An 18,377-nucleotide genomic window follows, 5' to 3' on the forward strand; every position below is an offset into this window, starting at 1 on the left:
CATCTCCATTCATGTATGTTTGAGCAAGAAAGAAGAAGAAGGAAATTCTGCTGGAGATATACAATCTACCTTTAGTTTAAGACTCTCAGTCATATGCTGCTATAACATATTGATAAGAAAAATGATGTTTAGTAATACAATATGAGATAATCAAACCTCTTTATTTCAGTTTATACGTCGATGATTGCTGATACTTCAAGATTTTCTCATGAGTTTATACAGTACTACTACTACTACTACTAACTAAACCTTCTATACTGTTTACCTACAGATAATCTTTTTTAAAAATCCAGTTCTGTTACACATGTTTTATTTTATCCCTGTCCTTTTTCCCCCCTTCACAGGTTAATAGTGAAAATGTAGTGAAAGTTGGCCACAGGCAGGTGGTGAGCATGATTCGGCAAGGAGGCAATCACTTAGTTCTTAAAGTTGTCACAGTAACCAGGAATCTTGATCCAGATGATACAGCCAGAAAGAAAGGTACATTCTCTCCTTTGTCTGAATTTTTCTCCTGCTTCCCCAGAGCACAATATAAGTGAGATATTATTTTGTATCATTTAAGTTAATGCTGTAAAATTTGTGCCTTCCTAAAAAGTATGACAACATTCTATATTTTACTGAAGGAAATGATTAATTTGCAAATTTGGGAAATACAAAGGCCCTATTCAAATAGCCACCCAAAGCTGCTTCCTAGTGTTTGGGAATATTCAAACTACATGTGCAGAAACATTTGTTTGGGGTTTTCCCAGGTGCTTCGTACCCTTCCTCCTGCAGAGGTGCCAGTGAGGCAAGCGTATTTCACTTGATTGGCCCATCTCACATTGGCAGAATATGCACATGCCCTAGAGCAGACCTGCTCAACGTTCTCCCTCCCCCAGCTGTTTTTGGACTACAACTCCCATAATCCCCAACCAGAGGCCAATACACAAGGATTATGGGAGTTGTAGGCCATCATCTGCAGTAGGGCCAAATTTGAGCAGCTCTGCCCAAGAGCATTCCCCCGCCCCCAGCAGCATGGGATTGCACCACAGGGAAACAGTTCCTATGCTGCTGAGTGTATGTATGTGTTTGTATATGAAAGGTAGGTAGGTGTTTGTAGTTGTGTATTAAGAGGGTCAAGGGCAAAGTGCATTCATACATAAAGCTTCTCTCTCTCTCTCTCTCTCTCACACACACACACACACACACACACACACACACACAACCTGCTCAGGAATTTCTACTAAAGCATATTCTTCCCTACACTGATATTACCTTAAACAGCTTTGTTTAAGAGGACTTCTTATTCACTATGATCCCCATTGCCCATTGAGATCATCCAAAGAGGTTCATCTGCAGTTGCCACCAGCTTGTCGGTGGCTCCACAGGGACAGACCTTATCTTCCCCACCACCACTCGAGATTCTGGAATGTGCTCCCTGCTGAAATGAGCCTCCCCACCAGGGGCACACGTATTTTGGCGCCCGGACCTGAAGGGCTTTGGAGGGCACCCCCCCCACACACACACACTGTTAGACCCCCCTTAATTTTTTAAAAAGTTAACATACCTCCCCCCACCGCTGCTCTTTATCCCTGGGGGGCCTCCAAATGATCTGGGGACCTCCCCATAGCCCTGCCACTCCTGCCCCACTGCTGCTCTGCTGCTTATGCCCCACCGTGTCCCACTGCTATTTTCCCCTCTTCACTGCCACGGGTGGGGTGGGGGATGAGCCAAGCAGAGCAGGCCATGGCCACCTCCCCCCGTGGCGGCGGCTTCAGTTGGGCCTCCTTGGCCAGCATGCCAAAGCTGTTTTATGGAGCATTGCATGCCCGTGATGTCACGGGCATGCGACACGCCATACTCAAACTGCACAGGCACACCAGCCAAGGAGGCCCACCTGCGCAGTTTCACAGGCTGAGGAGTCCCACCTGCGGCTGCCACCATGGAGGGGTCCGTGGTCGGCTCACTCCCCACCCCCCGACGGTAAAGAGGGGGAAATGTTGCAGCAGAGGAGCAGTGGGCCTGTGAGGAGGACCCCCAGGAAGCCATGGACTCGGTCTCCAAGGTCTGTGGCTAAAAGCGCCTCTGCTCCCCATCTCTGACAACTTTTAAAAAGTATCTAAAGACATATGTATTCACCCAAGCTTTTTAATTAGACTTGTGGTTTTAAACTGTGTTAAGGTTTTGGTTTCTGTTCTGTTTTGTTTTATGTTGCTGTAAACCTCCCAGAGATGAAAGTTTGGCATGTTGTACAAATATAATAATGACTGGAATGTGTGTGGTTTATTAAGCCACATATATTTTCCTTTTCAAATTGCAGTTTCATGCATGTAAATTGCAATAACAAAATAGTGAAGGTTACATGAGATAATTTGATTTTGACAGTATAGCAGGAAATCAGTGATGTTTTTGATATGACAACTTTGAGCATTTCTCTCTGGTTGTGACTTCTGGACTAGATGATTAACTTGTGTGGTGATGCTAGGTATACACAAGCTATCACACCTTTGTTTTAAAGGCTGCACCGACTTACATGTATAGATCAAACTGTCATTAAACATAGTTTAGATTATTTTCTTTTTACTTTATTTTAGTTAGATTTACGATGTAGATTCTGTGTACAGTTTTTCAGAGACTTGAAGGCAATATATAGACCCGCCATTGGCAGAGGAGGAGGAGGAGGAAAGGGAAGGAAGAAAGTGACCATGCTGCTCTCCAAGCCATGTTCTCATAGTGGGAAACCATTACCTGAACTGTGCTGTTATCTGTAATTCTCTTGTTCTTTTTTTGTGTCCCACCACGATCTCTGGTTAAAACTCATGGGTCAGTCAGATAATTTTCAGCTAGACGTTGAGTCTTCTGTCACATAAGTTAATATGAGGTTTCACAGGTAATATAGAAATACTATAGAAGCCTGAAAGCCCAATATTTAATTTAACTGCAGATGTATTAAATAATATATATTAACATAAATATAGGAATACACAAAGCATGAAAACATCCCAAAATAAAATACTTGTTAAGGAAATGCTGTGGTGTTTTCCCTTCTCTATTTGTAGAAGGTACTGTCTGTAGTGAGCACATTCCCCCCCCCCAAATAAAGTGATGATTATTGGGGTTCATTAAAATAACTGCCCTTTCCTTTAATTTGTAATGGATCATTGGGTTGGTTCTGAACAATATGTGAGCATACAGTATCTTAAAAGAAGTGCATTTACTTATTATATATGTCCTTTTGTTTAATGCAAAGCCCCACCACCTCCAAAACGGGCTCCAACCACTGCACTGACCTTGCGGTCTAAGTCAATGACCTCAGAACTTGAAGAGCTTGGTAAGAAAGTGTTTTTTTAATGAGCATGCTCAAATAATGGAAATATAAAGACAGTGTTATACTGTGTGAAAGTAAACTGCATCCTGTACAGAATGTGGTATTGCAAAGATTACAACAGAATGTTGCATTTTTTGGAGATTTCCAAGTGTGCATGATGAGCATGAATGATTTCTTTTTATTTCTGTGTTTCTGGCTCTGCGAGAGAATATGTTTATAATTCATGGGCATCTTTCTTTCACATCAATTTAAAGTGATAGCGTATTCTATTAGCTTGTTTTTATTTTTTAATAAATGAGTTTATCTAATATTTTTTTATTTTAAATTTCTGTGGCCTCTCATTAGTGGATAAAGGTAAGCTGCTAGCCCTCATTATTTAAAAGCTGACAAGAATTAAAGCTTTGTACTAGCTCTCATTGGAGTTCTTTGCCCCATTGCAGCAAAAAGTAATCCATGAGTGGAAACAGGTTTCTGCTCTCAGATCTGCTCTAACACAAGTTCAAAGTGTACAGATACCCACATCCAGCTTCTGGGTATGCATGTGGTGCAGGAGCACTAAAAACGAGTCAGCTCTGAAAATCCTGTCAGCTCTGAAAATCCCCATCACCTGTTAAACCAGGGAGAGGAAATCAGAGCCTAGACTAATTTCAGGGGGCTGCATTCTTTCCTGAGTTTTTTAAAAAATTTATTTAACATATTTGTATACTGCCCAAAACGCAAGTCTCTCAGCAGTTTACAACTTTTTAACAGTTGAACATGCAGATCATCTGTAATGCTGGCGAGAAGCTGGACTTCCAGCAAATGAAATTCATCAAGTGGCACAGAATCTATACTGTGCTCCTGTTTTCTTGAATCAGGACCCTACTTTCAAATACTGTGTATCCATGTATTTACTGCTAAATCTTTTGAGGGTTTTTCATATACAGAAAGCTTCTTCACTTTGCCTGTTTTTAATATGAAATATTGCTGTGCGCTGGAATCTACTGATACTACAATATTTCAATGGGAACAATGAGGAAATGAAGTGGCGGTGGGGGGGCAGTGCTTTCCCTAGTTTTTGTTGTTTGAAAAAAATGTTGCAGGGTAACCAGCTCAAATATCTAGCTGTCTGGTTAACCTTAACACTGTCATTACCATCGTATCTGAACATTTCATTCAGAGGCCTATTATCACTCACTGGCCAAGTAATTGAACTGATCTTTTAATCAAAACTTCTCATCTCTTATTGTGAACCTACATAGATTTAACAGTACTGGTTTCAAACCATTCTAATGGTTTAACACTAATTTATATTAAAGTCTTGAGGAAGAAACCAAGGCTTCTGGATATTAAATCCACATGTTCAGATATAGATGAAACATTTGACTGTACAGAATGCAGAGGTCCCTCAAATGCCAGTCATTTTATATTCCAGGTATCTGGAGTTAACAGTGTTTTTCTTCAGAAATGTGGCTTTCTGTACCATTTTTTGCTTTAAATACCATAATAAAACTTTTAGGACCCCGCCCTATGCAAATTCTGTGAGTCTCAAAGATCCAGTATTACTACAAGATGGAGCCGTGTGGCAGCTAAGTTAGTGAGCTTCACATCAGGACTTTCCCAGGTTAATCTCACCCTGTCATGATCTCTTTAGGTGGCCTTTAGACAAGTCACTCCCTCTCAGCCTCAGCTCCTAGCTGCATATATGGGGACAATAATTCTTTCCTCACAGGGTTGTTGTCAATAGTACTTGTAAAGTTCACATTCAAAAATTGCTATAGAATGGTGTGTATTGTGTTAATAATGAGAAAATATCCCTGTTAATAAGTTTTAAAAATTATATCACAGCCCATTTTTGTCTATTTTGGAAAAATAGGAAGGACTTCATTGTCTTTATTACTCATGATGATCTTTTAATTGGCTGGACTAATTTTTGTGCAGATAAACCAGTCTCTAAGAATGGGGAAAATTTCTGTCAGGACAACTGTAAATTAATTATGAGCCAGCGTGGTGTAGTGGTTAGAGTGCTGGACTAGGACCGAGGAGACCCAAGTTCAAATCCCCATTCAGCCATGATACCTGCTGGGTGACTCTGGGCCAGTCGCTTCTCTCTCAGCCTAATCTACGTCACAGGGTTTTTGTGAGGAGAAACTTAAGTATATAGTACAACGCTCTGGGCTCTTTGGAGGAAGAGCGGGATATAAATGTAAATATTATTATTATTATTATTATTATTAGCCACACCTGGGCAGAGAAGAATAATCACCAGGCTGACAACTCAGTATCAAAATGTGTAGTGCTTGAATCTAATTGACTTCTCACATAGCTAGTTATAGGTCTTGGCATGTTACTCAATAAATATTTTGAGATTCAGGGAACAGGTTTCCTAGGGTCACACCTGCACCTTCCTTCTAAATAATTTCATTCCCTTACAAAATCACACAGTTCCAACCAAATTGCAGTTTTTTATCATCTATATAATTTGAAGCAGCTCTGTAATGTTTGATATGGATTGTTGCAGGAAAAATGCTTTCAATGTTATAAGTACATAAGAATAGCCATTACATTGAGACTTTGCTTTTCTTAAGTAATGGAATTAGTTCAGTAGGGAGGTACAACTGTAGAAAAAATGTTTCCTGGGTTTCAAAATAGTTGCTGAGTAGGATGCTGACCTATAAAGGCAACAATGCAAGGAATAAATTACTACACCTTTTGATAAGTTCAGCCTGGTGATTACTCTCCACTCAGAGGTAGTTGCTAATTAGTTTACTTTTGTCCTAATCAAAACATTCATAGGCCTTTAGATTAGTGGTTATACAGATCCAGAAAAGTCTTCCTAGTCATTGTCAAATAGAGGTTGGGACTTGTTTCCCCTTTAAGAATAGAATAATTATTATATGAAAGAAGGTACGTATATATGAAGAAATCTTGTCTAACAGCTTTGGATATCCACTTCTGCTGTGATCCAGGTTCTGTGGATGTACACAGGGAGCTTGGTGTGAACAGGGGCTGCCCCATTCATTTCAATTGCTTATTCCATGCAGATGAGGAATTTTCCAGATGCTAAAGTGAAAGAGGCAGCCCTGATCATGCAGGGAAAGTCTGCATGACGCATGCAGTGCCTCTGCATGCCTACCACAGCTGCTAAATTTACTAAGGCTGCAGTCCTATGTACACATATTTGGGAGTGAGTGCCATTGAACTGTTTGTACATCTGAGCAAGCATGCATAGGATTGGGCTTTTTAAGAGTTATATAATAAGTAAGGTGGTGTTTTTAATCGATCACCTTCTGTTGATAAGAGTATACAAGCTTTCATGCTGCACAGGATATTCAGTAGAAAATTGCTTTGCAGCCATGAAAATAGTTCACTTAGGAACAATGCCACATGTTGGAAAGCTGACCTGGCGCTGGGATTCTTATGGCCAATTCTATACAGCTTCCCGCCCCGCCCCCCGCCCCCAGCATAATAAATTTTGAAGGCTTCAGAACTATTCAAAGTTACTCAGTGTGTAACTGCACTGGGATACATTTTGTATAGGCAAAATATCTGACACATCAAATACATATAATGCAATATAATACACATTAGCCAGTGGGGAATTGTAGTACCTGTCTAAGATCACTCTGTTACAGCTAACAATTAGTTCTTTGTAATCTGATAAAGCTTGAATACTCTCTTATCAGCAGATGTTGATCCAATAAACGAGATCTCCTTCGTTCTTTTGTAGTCTTCATTCCCTTGGATCACCATGACAGCAAATCTCTTAGTCAAACTTAATTTATAAAATTCATTTCATCTTTGAAATCTTAACAGATCAATAGCTGTAGGAACTATATATATTCAGTATATAAAATTTCTATCCTAATCTTAATGGGATTTTATAATTTTCATTATATGTCTTTTTAATTTGCTATTAGAACAAAGTAAATGGGAAAGACTGCTTTACTATATATTTTTGCAGTGTGTTTGTAGTGTGCTCTTCTTACAAGTTTCTTCTCTCTGCTATTTTTTCACGTATATATCCAATATTTTTTTGTTGCCTGTCTTCAGGCCCCACTATTTGACTAACTATGGCTGGGATCCAAAGAGCTACTTAGGTTTCTTTGAATAGCTGACACCCTCCCCGCAATTCCACACTCAGGCATAAACTATTTTTTGAAACTCTCCCGTTTCAAAACCAATTTTCCAATTGGCAAGGTGCCATTCAAGAAAAGCCGATTGTGAGGTGTCGTTCAAGAAAAACTAGTCTACATCCCCCTTTGACTCACAGAACTGGTTTCCAGTTTTTTGGATGCTGGTTCATGTTTTTTAAGTTTCTCTGTTCCCTATGATATTGTACATAGATCTTTCCCATTCACTGTTAAGCATCCTCTGATGAATATCTGCACCATTTAGAATCTGCGGGAAGATTATCGGGAATGAATGGCCTACTGAGTAATCACAGTTCATTCCCCTTCAAATTCAAAGTTTGTTTAAAATGTCTCTCCCCACTCCACCACCACCTAGATATAAATCCCAATCATGCTGTTTAACTTTTGAAACTAGATCTTGCTTTTAGGCATAGTCAAAATACCTCACCTTTGAAAATAAACGTGACCTCCTAATTAGAATTTGAAGGTTATGCCGCAAGATAATACTTTTAAAAAGAAGAAGAGGCACAGTGCCAAGTGTGCAAAGTGTTGGTGCTCTAGACTCAAGCAGAGACTTAACGTTTTAAAAGGACCTTTTCTTCAGATATGATTTACCATTCATTCCCTTTCTATTTCCAAGCTTCAGTACGGAAGAAGAAGGGTAAGGGGAAGCATTTTGTCTCTTGTTTAAAGTTGTATTTTCTTCATTAACGGAGAAAACACAATGTAAATGGTCCAATTTGTCAAGCATAAAATTATTAATGAATATGTTTTTAGTTATTTAGATAATGAATTTGCAAACACATAAAAGAACAAATTTCCTCAGGAAAGCACACTTGATATAAATGACCCCATTTCTTCCTGTTGTCTTCCCTTCATCCCCACTTCCTTTTCCTTTTCCTGTCTAAGATCCTTTTCCAGTTGTTCCCCAGTCATTTCTTCAAGGTTACTGTGCTAACTGGCAACCACTTGCACTGTTTCAGACATGGCTTTTTTCTTATACAAGAAAAACCTCCTTGTAGGGAAAAATGTGTTCATCCATGTTGTGTTGTGTGTCTGTTTTGCTATGCTTGCAAGTATTTGAACCTTCTGCTGCAGTTTCAGAACGTGTATTAATAGAGGCAAAATATAGACTCGCGACATTTTCACACCCGGTGTTATTCATGGATACACATCTTTTTCCCTACATCGAAGTTGCCTTCATATAGGATCAGTGACATGTGTGAAGCAGCCCTGTGAGCAACAGTAGCAAGTACCTGGAGTTTGGTGTAGTCCTACATCACTTATTTCACTTGCCTTCCTAATTAATGGCCAAATGTTTCTCACAGAACCACACTGCCTCTGTCTCAAAAATAGGCACCTCACACACACCTTGAATCTTTACCTGGAGAACTGCTGCTCTGCATAATTTCAGGTTGAACGTAGCATCTTCCACACTGTCCCGTATGCATGGAATGCCCTCCCTGATCTGATCCATAAGGTCACAACTCTCCTCTCCTTTATCTCCTTGAGACCCACCTCTGCTGCAATGCCTACTGAGCCTATTGTACAACTTGCAATGACTGATTGCTAAGTGAAAGGACAGAAGGGGATTGTTGACATTTTTTTAGTAATATTAAATATAAATAAATATATGTATACAATGGTTGCATATATTTAGCTGCATCCTTTTTCTACCTCACCCTTTGTATCTCACCTGCTTTCTTCAAGGCAGGGAACTTGATTTTTTTGTATATGTGATTGCACAGCATACCACTAATCCTTTAGTGTTATAGAAGTAGAAGAAATGAAGGGCAAGTAATGTGCAGGTAACAGAGTTGAGCAAAGCCTTAACTGTTTTACCATCATATAACAAGAGACGTGGTCTAGCTGAAATAAGTTTTCTTAAGTTTTGTTTGATAATTCAATCTTTTCCCAGCTCTCTCTCTCTCTCTCTTTCTCTTTCTCTCGTTGATCACATGGACAGTGGCCAAAAGTTCCAATATACAGCTACAGTTTTTCCTCAGTGTATTATCAGTCAGAAACATTTCCACAAAAACCAATATAGAGTAAAACCTCCTAATCACTCACAAGCACCAGTGACTCAAAGACCTTTTAGTATAGATGAGTTGTCCAGTACTCCATTTTTGTTTGCTTGTTTTTGTTTTGCTGAAGGGCGAATAAATGCGCTTGATGCCGCTCTTGAAGCTGGGGATAATGTCTAACCATGTACACCAGGGCACTTTACATGTGATAGTTTTAGCCTGCATATGCTGTACATGTACTAAAGCTGTAACATCTGAAGGTAATTAAAGTATAATTTGAAAGATGTCTTCAATGTACACATGCTTTCCAGGGAGCCAGGAATTGGTCCCAGCCACATGGTCATATACTCTAAAATACATTCATCTTCTGTAATATGAAAAGCAGACCGCACACATATTGAATTGGCCTTACATAAAACTCTGTTTTACTTTGCATGGAAATCTGTATAGGCAGGGGCCATTCATTCATTCAGTGACACATATAGCTAGCTACAAGTTGCACACATTTGTCCTCCCCGCCCCCATTAATGTGGAACTTTCCAGGACATTCAAGTGAATAAGGGAGCCCCTTCATGCACAGAATTCCATGTATGAATCAGAGTCCTGTATACATGCTGGAACCACTGGATCAGGGCTATGGTCTAGTTATATAAAGAAATGCTAGAGGTCTTTAAAAGTTTAAGATCAGTAGAGTGGCTAACATCCGGACTAGGACTGCACTGATAGTGCTGACATCTATACTAACACAGTGCTGACATCTGTACTAACACAAAATCATTACATGAGGGGGAGGGGCAATTTTTGCTGATTTCTTCTCTCTGAACCCACTGTATATCTCAAAAACATGTCCCTGAGGATCATGCAGCCCTCATGAATATATTTTCAGGAGGCACCATGGGTTTTAGAGGAAAAGGGAGAGGAAAAATTGCCTCCCTATGCATGACAGTGCAGTATTAGTCTGGATGTCAGCACCGTTGCTTCAGCACAATGCTAATCTGGATGCCAGACACTGTATTTTGCGTTACTTTAATTTTTCTTTTGTAACTTACAAAACTTTTGTAACAACACAATAATATCAAATTGTAATAAAATCTTTTTTTCATTTATTGTTTCCCATTCATCAGCCTTGCCCAGCTCAGAAATAGACCATTAGTCCTTAAAATGCACATGTGCAGACTAGAAAAAGTCTCTGTTTTGTGTTTTAGGTTTTTTGGTTGACAATATTTTAAAACTTCAATGCATGATTGACACATGGCAATATGTAACCTAAAAATTTTACCTATTCTGCAGCGTTATTTAATAAGAGCCACAATTAAGCAAAGTAGCTAGCCATGTGGTCCAGAGCAGTATTGAAAAACTATCTGAAAAAAGAGCAAAGTAGCCTAACTAAAAGGGAGGCATTTGGCAATATTTCAGGTAACACATTTGCGTATGTTGTGTATCTCACACAATTTGAGAGGAATAACTTTTATATCACTATATTTTCCCTATATAGTATCTTTATATATTTGCTCTGATCCAGAGATTGCAAACAGGCCTAGAAGTTGTGTATGGAATCGCCCAGTCTCGAATAGCTCCCTTATACATTTCAGTGGATAGATTCAATCTGTATGCACAAAGGAACACGTGTGGATAGGATTCTTCCGCTGAAAAGAACAGTAGACTCCATTCTTTTTCAGGTTATGTGTTAATTTAATGCCCAACAAGTCACCACTGAGCCAAAAGACGAAGAAGAAACTTAAACTAGCAATTATCTCATCAATTAACATAATAATTCAGAATTTTATTATTATGGAATAATTTTTAAATGCAAGAGTTCCAAAATTCTGATATATTTAAAAATGAAAAGCAAAATATAAATTGGCTTATCTATAGATACATAAAATGAAATCCTAATACAGAGAAGATTTCAGGGAGTCTCTTTTTAAAGTCATGGATTACTTCTGGGGTTTTATGAATAGGCACTCTAATATTTTTGAATGAGTTATATTTTGACTTCTGAAAGAGTTTTATTCTAGCAAATAATTTGCTTTATCATACAGTATTAGATTACTTGAGGTCATAAATGAAATGTTAAGTATCTTGATTGTTCAAGCTGGAGAGAGATGAATATATGGCAGTACGATGATGTCACAACTGTGTCTAAAATGAACACAGTTTCATTCTGCATTTATGAGCCATCCTGAAATGTTAATGTAATGTGTGCAATGAGTAACTGAAGATAAGTTTGTATTTTTAAAAAAATGTTAGATTGGTACTGGCGAAAGCTTTTTAGGTCTAAAACAGGAATATATTTGCCTGTTTCAAATGAAAGTTTTTCTCTATTTTTGTTGATCTTGACCTTCAGGATACATATATTAATGCCACAGGAATTGCTAAGGCACCACTTACTTAGATGCAGAAATATCAGATTAGATAATGATACAAGTTAATATAATAGATGCTACACCCCCAGACAGAAGAATGCTTGATAGCAGTATCTCTTGGAAGAAAAACATAAATTGGTGACTTTCAAAGGAGATGAAAATTGTAGTCTATTTCAATGACGTCTTCATTTTTTCAGGGGGGAAAGTGTGAAATAATTTCAGTTGAAACAAAAATACATAACGTAAATTCAGTACTTGGATTCCAAACATAGTTGGGTCTAAAACATGTCCTCCTGTTTGAAAAGACATTCTAGTTATTTCAACATTATGCAATAGATCTCAAAGCTTTCAGAACAGCAATAGACACAGCACCAGTTCTATCAAGTTCATATCTTCATGTCTTGTGGATGATATCAGAAGTTGTTTTGGAAAGAACTCTTCAAGCCATCAAATATTTCACAATGGAAGAAATGGATACATGTTTCTGAAGCTACTGAATTAACACAGAAACTCTGAAGGATATTTATGTAAGTAAGTGGTAACTGGTGACACCAAATAATAATTTTAAAGTTATGATTACGGTGCTTCAGCTTTGCTAGAATATGCAGTATTATGATATGCTTTGGTGGAGCTTAACTAAACACTTGCCTGTCAAAGTTTTAAACAGACCACTATTCTAGCCTCTCATAGCTAATTTACTTAAGAACCATTCTTTTTATCCCAAAGAGATGAAGATGGATTTATATGATAATCAGATTTCACTCACTGTCTAAACATGCCAGAAAGAATGTTATCTGTTAAATAATTACAAGAGGTATTGTGGACAGAAATGCAGGGGGTGGGGGCGGCAAATATGTTCAATAATTTTGAGGAATTCCCAATTCTTTCTCAATGGGATAATATGCTCAAGGTGTTGAGTATCTCTGAAACATCCAGTCAATTTTCAGAATCAGGTGGTGAATATCAGTAGTCCGAAAATGTTAGTGGTGATGAATACATATCGGCTATTAAAGCTTAATAAGCAAAAGAGTCATATAATTATAACTAGACATGTATTCCCAAATATAAAATACTTGGTTGTCTTTCTTCTCTGCAGAAAAATAACTGAGAGTGACTTTGACATCCAAGTGAGGAAGCATTCCAGGAGAAAATAGAGAAATAGAATTGTAAGTTTTCAAAAGGATCATATTCCTGTGGCCATTGTGTGTAGTATTTTTGAGCAAGAACTAGTGAAATTATTGGCTTTAAAAGTTGTAACATTTTCAGCACAATGGCTTTATTATGTAACTAATATTTTCAGAATGTAAAGGTTACATGTGGAATATAAAAGCTTTTAATATCCTTTTCTCTTTCAGATTCCAGAGAGGTGGACGGTATTCTCCCCTATCTTTAATAATAAAAAAGACATCCTTTCCTTGCCATTTCACATTATTGTTCAATTGTTAGTAATTCCATGCTCATTTCTGATGGAAAATGTGAAAATAAATGTTTTTAGGTATATCGTGGTTTGCTTTTATTTGCCTTGCTCAGTATTACAAGTTCAAATATTACGGGATTGCGACTACAATTTATTTGTGCTGTTTGGAAAACTGACTCCCATTTTCAAATGCCATCTCTTCAAATGCAGTCTCAAATACAGCATGTTTAGTTTCCATTTCATACTCTTTCATACTAAGATTACATATATATGGCACATCTGACAGTATATTCACACCACAATTTTTTTTAATCTACCTCTAGGAATCTGGTTTTCTAGCTAGTCATTGCATGTGATTGAGAGAGGTATATTCTAGCATTAGATAGCAAGAATAATATTATATATTATTGTCTTTAACATTTTAAAATATTATTGACTAATTTGGTGTGATGTTTCCTTTAGTTCATCTTCACCCTGTGACAGAACATAAAGTTGGCATCTTAGAACATCATGGTAATAAAACTCCCCAGTAGATGTGACTCAGTAGATAATAGTAACAAGCATTCTCAACAGGTGGACAGTGTTACATTTGACCAGCAGAGGGGCAGGTACTACCTCTGGATATTTTTCAAATGAACATCAAGTGAGCAGATATGTAAATCACCCCAAGTGACCTCAGTGCCATCTTAAATCTTAGATTGCCATCTTAGATCTAAGACTAAGGATTAGTCTTTGAAAATGGCAAATGTGTAATGCATCCAACATCACCCAACAAATACCTTGACAGTATCTACATTATCAAGATATGATATTTTATTAATTTGTGAATGTGATCTTTCATGCATTGGGATAAAATTAAGTTCCTGAGGCACAGATTACATTTGCCAAATCACTTTATAATTTGCAGTTCTGCTAGATAATGTTCTGGTGATATTTGTACGTGTTAAGATTATAGATTAAAAAATTAATATATCTGTTCTTTTAGTGTTAAGATTTAGTTTTTATATACAATAATGTCTGGTCCTGTACAAGAAATACATGCATTTCCCCCATTTCTCTTAAACAGAATATGCAGTTTAGATGTTGTCTTGCATAATGCTGAAATTTTCAGGTACTGTGTGTAGGGCTGGATGTCTGCATAATTTTCATTGTACTTGCTAATATTTAAGTTCAGCTCAGTTCAAACATCACACCAAAGTGTGCTTTGCACTATATATAGATTAGAACTGAACTGTGGTTTGAGCTTGCAAACATGCAGACAAAACTTGCAGCTGGTTTTTCTTTTTCATTTTCTCAACATTGTAGATACAGTGACCTCTGGAGGCAAAGCTACAGCTTTTAACGATGAATTGTCAATTCAGACCATGGTTTGTCAATTCAGATCCATCAGGAATCAGCTGCTGAGGGCCCAGGACCTCAGATGGTCCCACTTTTGATCTCTGAGACCACCACCATGCCCATAGCCTTTGGGTGGTGGTGGTGGTGGTGGTGGTGGTAAAGCCAACGCCCTTGGGGATCCCTCCAGTTAGCAAATGTTGAAAACACACTGAAAGCTGGAGCTGGCCATGATTGACATCTCACGGAAGAAGAAGAAGAAGCTTAATCATGGTTTGTTGTGATGCTGAATTGAACCTTTATATCTGATTCCAAGATTTAGATTATTTTAGCATGATTTCAGAAGTTTGTCTGTTTGAGCATGCCTTTTCTTTTCTTTTTTTAATCTATAAAAGCATTTTTGGAACTAAAGCCCAGATTCACTCTAGGTTATAAATATTTATGTTAGAAATTTCACAGAGGGGGAAAATCAACATTTTACATCTACAATGCTATATAAAAGACATGTAATTATTAAGTCAATTGGTCCAATAAGCCATGAACCTCAAATAATATTACTTATTTCTGAATAAATGATTTACAGCCTGTCCTACAATCTTCCTAAAATAAAATACTTGGATTTAAGGTAATATAGGCCTTCTGACTAATCAATTGGAGATTTATTTATGTATTCATTTATTTCTTCAAAATATGTATATACTGCACTTTCTATCTAAATGACAGGTTATGACAGATTATAGAATTCAATACAAAACTATGGTGGTGGGGCAACTAAGAGAAGTGCTCTGGGACATACTGTTAAAGCCTTTCCCCAGCTCTCTGATGTTCCTGCTAGCAGTACTTAAGGGCCTGTGGCAATCATAGGCGATGTAAGTCCTCCTCCAGGAACTATGTCGCTTGGAATCAAGAGTGGAGCCACTGTTGAATGGACGGGTTCTAAGAACCCAGCCAGGACCCACAGAAGAACCATACAAGCCCTCCAGAGTTCATTTCCAGCCAGTGTTGGCTGACTGGGTGCATTTTCTTGGAAGAGGAAGGGAAATAAATGCACCTATCTAGCCAATGCTGGTTGGGAATGAGTTCTGGAGTGCTCGTAAGGTTTCACCTCACAAAGACCAAATGGAATGCAGCTCCTGGCTTGTCCATTGGTGGTGGGGGTGTTAGGAGATGCTGGGGGACATGTTTTGTTTTGTTTTGTTTTATTTATTCATCTATTTATTAAATTTATATACCACCTGACTCCAAAGGCTCTAGCAATAGATTCTAGTGCTCTATTGCTTACAGTTGTATTGTTAAAGCCTGTTCACATCTTTCTGGTGTTCCTATCACTGCTGTTGTTCTTGGGGACCTGCAGAGAGCCCAAAGGATAGCCGCCTCCCCTTTCCAGGAAATGCAGATGTGATTATCATTTGGGGCAAATTTTTCCTCATGCAGTCCACATCTTTGCTGAATTATTGAAGATGTACCGGTTTATAAATCAAAGTGAAAAATATCTGTTGTGATTGTTTAAGCTATAGCTTCATGTCAACTTGCTGACAGTCAGCATATATGTGTGCCTAATAGTAATTTGTATTGAGAAACTGTCCCAATTTCCATGTTTAATTTGGATTGAAATTAAAGCAACTTATTCTTGCATAATCTGTATTAGACAGCAAAATCACTACTCCAAGTATAGTGATTTTATACCTTTAAGAACTTGGATTACCATTGGAAGCCGTCATTTTCACAACTAGCTGTTAAGTGCATTGGATGATAATACATTGCTTTATTATCTGTGACCACTTATATTTTAAGAAGCTAACAGAACATATAGACGCTCTGTTGAAAGCAATGAACTCACTGAGGATGTTCTCACAAGCACCCAAGACCGGGCTAAGGCAGCCAAGAACTGCTGGGAGATAAGCAACTCCTAGTGGCACCTTGGTGGAAAACCTGCCCAGGGAGCCCACCCCTTAAACGAGGTTCAGGGAGCGAGCAGTGCATTGAATTTCCAGGCGCCAGGAGAATAAGTCATGGCCTCAGAGCGATCCACCCTGCTCCGCGCTGCATGGATTGTCTGGAAGCACTATTATTATAAATTATTATTTTTTCTTGTTTACACAGTCAGACAGGTGTTATTGACTGGTTTGTCAATCCAGACATCGAGTCCTTCCCAAGGACCTGGGATGGCTGTATTTTATCATCAATACTGTTGGTTATTATAGATATCGTCGCAAAATATAGGCTGTTCCCAGTAAAGTTGCTTTTTGTAATTGGCTGATGGTGATTTCTGTGGCCCCTATGGTGTTGAGGTGCACTTCAAGGTCTTTTGGGACTGCACCCAGGGCGCCAGTTACCACTGGGATTATTATTATTATTTCTTGTTTACACAGTCAGACAGGTGTTATTGACTGGTTTGTTTTATCCAGACATCGAGTCCTTCCCAAGGACCTGGGATGGCTGGATTTTATTGTCAATTGTTATAGATATCGTCGCAGAATATAGGCTGTTCCCAGTAAAGCTGCTTTTTGTAACTGGCTGATGGTGATTTCTGTGGCCCCTATGGTGTTGAGGTGCTCTTCAAGGTCTTTTGGAACTGCACCCAGGGTGCCAATGACCACTGGGATTATTTGGGTCTTTTTCTGCCACAGCCTTTCAATTTCAATTTGTAGATCTTTGTATTTGGTGATTTTTTTCTATTACTTTTTCTTCTATTCTGCTATCCCCTGGTATTGCTATGTCGATTATTTTCACTTGTTTTTCTTTCTTCTCGACTACAGTTATATCTGGTGTATTGTGTGGCAGATGTTTGTCTGTTTGTAGTCGGAAGAACCATAATATTTTTACATCTTCATTTTCTTCAACTTTTTCAATTTCATGGTCCAACCAATGTTTGGCTACAGGTAGCTTGTATTTTTTGCAGATGTTCCAGTGTATCATCCCTGCTACTTTGTCATGCCTTTGTTTGTAATGAGTCTGTGCGATCTTTTTATAACAGCTGATTAGGTGGTCCACGGTTTCATCTGCTTCTTTACAAAGGCGGCACTTGCTGTTTGTGGTGGATTTTTCGACTTTTGCTCTTATTGCATTTCTTCTTAGTGCCTGTTCTTGTGCAGCCAGTATTAAACCCTCTGTTTCTTTCTTCAAGTTGCCATTCTTAAGCCATTGCCCGGTCTTGCTGACGTCTTATTTTCCACTTATATTGTGCAAATATTGACCACGCAGGGGCTTATTTATCCATTTTTCTGCTCGGTTCTTGACTTGTTCTTTCTTGTAGGCCTGCTTTGTTTCATTGGTGTTGAATAGTTTCGCATTATTGACGATTTGAAGTGCATCTTCTTCACTGTCCTTTATATATTCTTCAAGGCCTCTTTTCTCCTCCTCTACTGTTTGATGGACTTGCAGCATTCCTCTTTCACCTGAGCTGCGAGGGAGGTATAGCCTATCGACATCACTGCAGGGGTGCAGAGCATGATTGATGGTCATGATTTTCCTGGTCTTACGATCTAGCGTCTCTAGCTCTGCCTGGGTCCAGTCTATTGTTCCTGCAGTGTATCTGATAACAGGTATAGCCCAGGTGTTTATGGCTTGTATGGTGTTCCTGCCATTGAGTTTGGACTTGAGGATTTTTCTAACTCTCCTGATGTATTCACTTCCCATTTTTCTTTTAACTTCAGTGTGTGCGATGTTATCAGCCTGGAGAATGCCCAAGTATTTGTAAGGTTCTTTCTCTTCCAGGTTCTTGATCTTGCTTCTATTGGGCAGTTCTATTCCTTCTGTTTTTGTTATTTTCCCTCTGTTCATTATTAATGCAGCACACTTATCTAGTCCAAACTC

At 38.4% G+C, this 18,377-nt stretch overlaps 1 protein-coding gene across 21 annotated transcripts in view; it reads left to right on the forward strand.

Annotated features, from left to right (window-relative positions):
- Positions 1-18,377, forward strand: part of SHANK2 (SH3 and multiple ankyrin repeat domains 2) — a 695,900-nt gene that overhangs the window by 612,170 nt on the left and 65,353 nt on the right. For 19 of the 21 annotated variants that reach the window (XM_053285990.1, XM_053285997.1, XM_053285975.1 and 16 more), the window contains 3 exons: positions 345-480; positions 3,230-3,310; positions 8,060-8,080. In XM_053285990.1, the coding sequence (XP_053141965.1) occupies positions 345-480; positions 3,230-3,310; positions 8,060-8,080 (238 nt within the window). The remainder of the gene's footprint in view (positions 1-344; positions 481-3,229; positions 3,311-8,059; positions 8,081-18,377) is intronic. The other 2 variants (XM_053285987.1, XM_053285988.1) reach the window with 2 other exon arrangements.

This window comes from Hemicordylus capensis, chromosome 1, assembly GCF_027244095.1.
Source record: "Hemicordylus capensis ecotype Gifberg chromosome 1, rHemCap1.1.pri, whole genome shotgun sequence".
NCBI lineage: Eukaryota > Metazoa > Chordata > Lepidosauria > Squamata > Cordylidae > Hemicordylus > Hemicordylus capensis.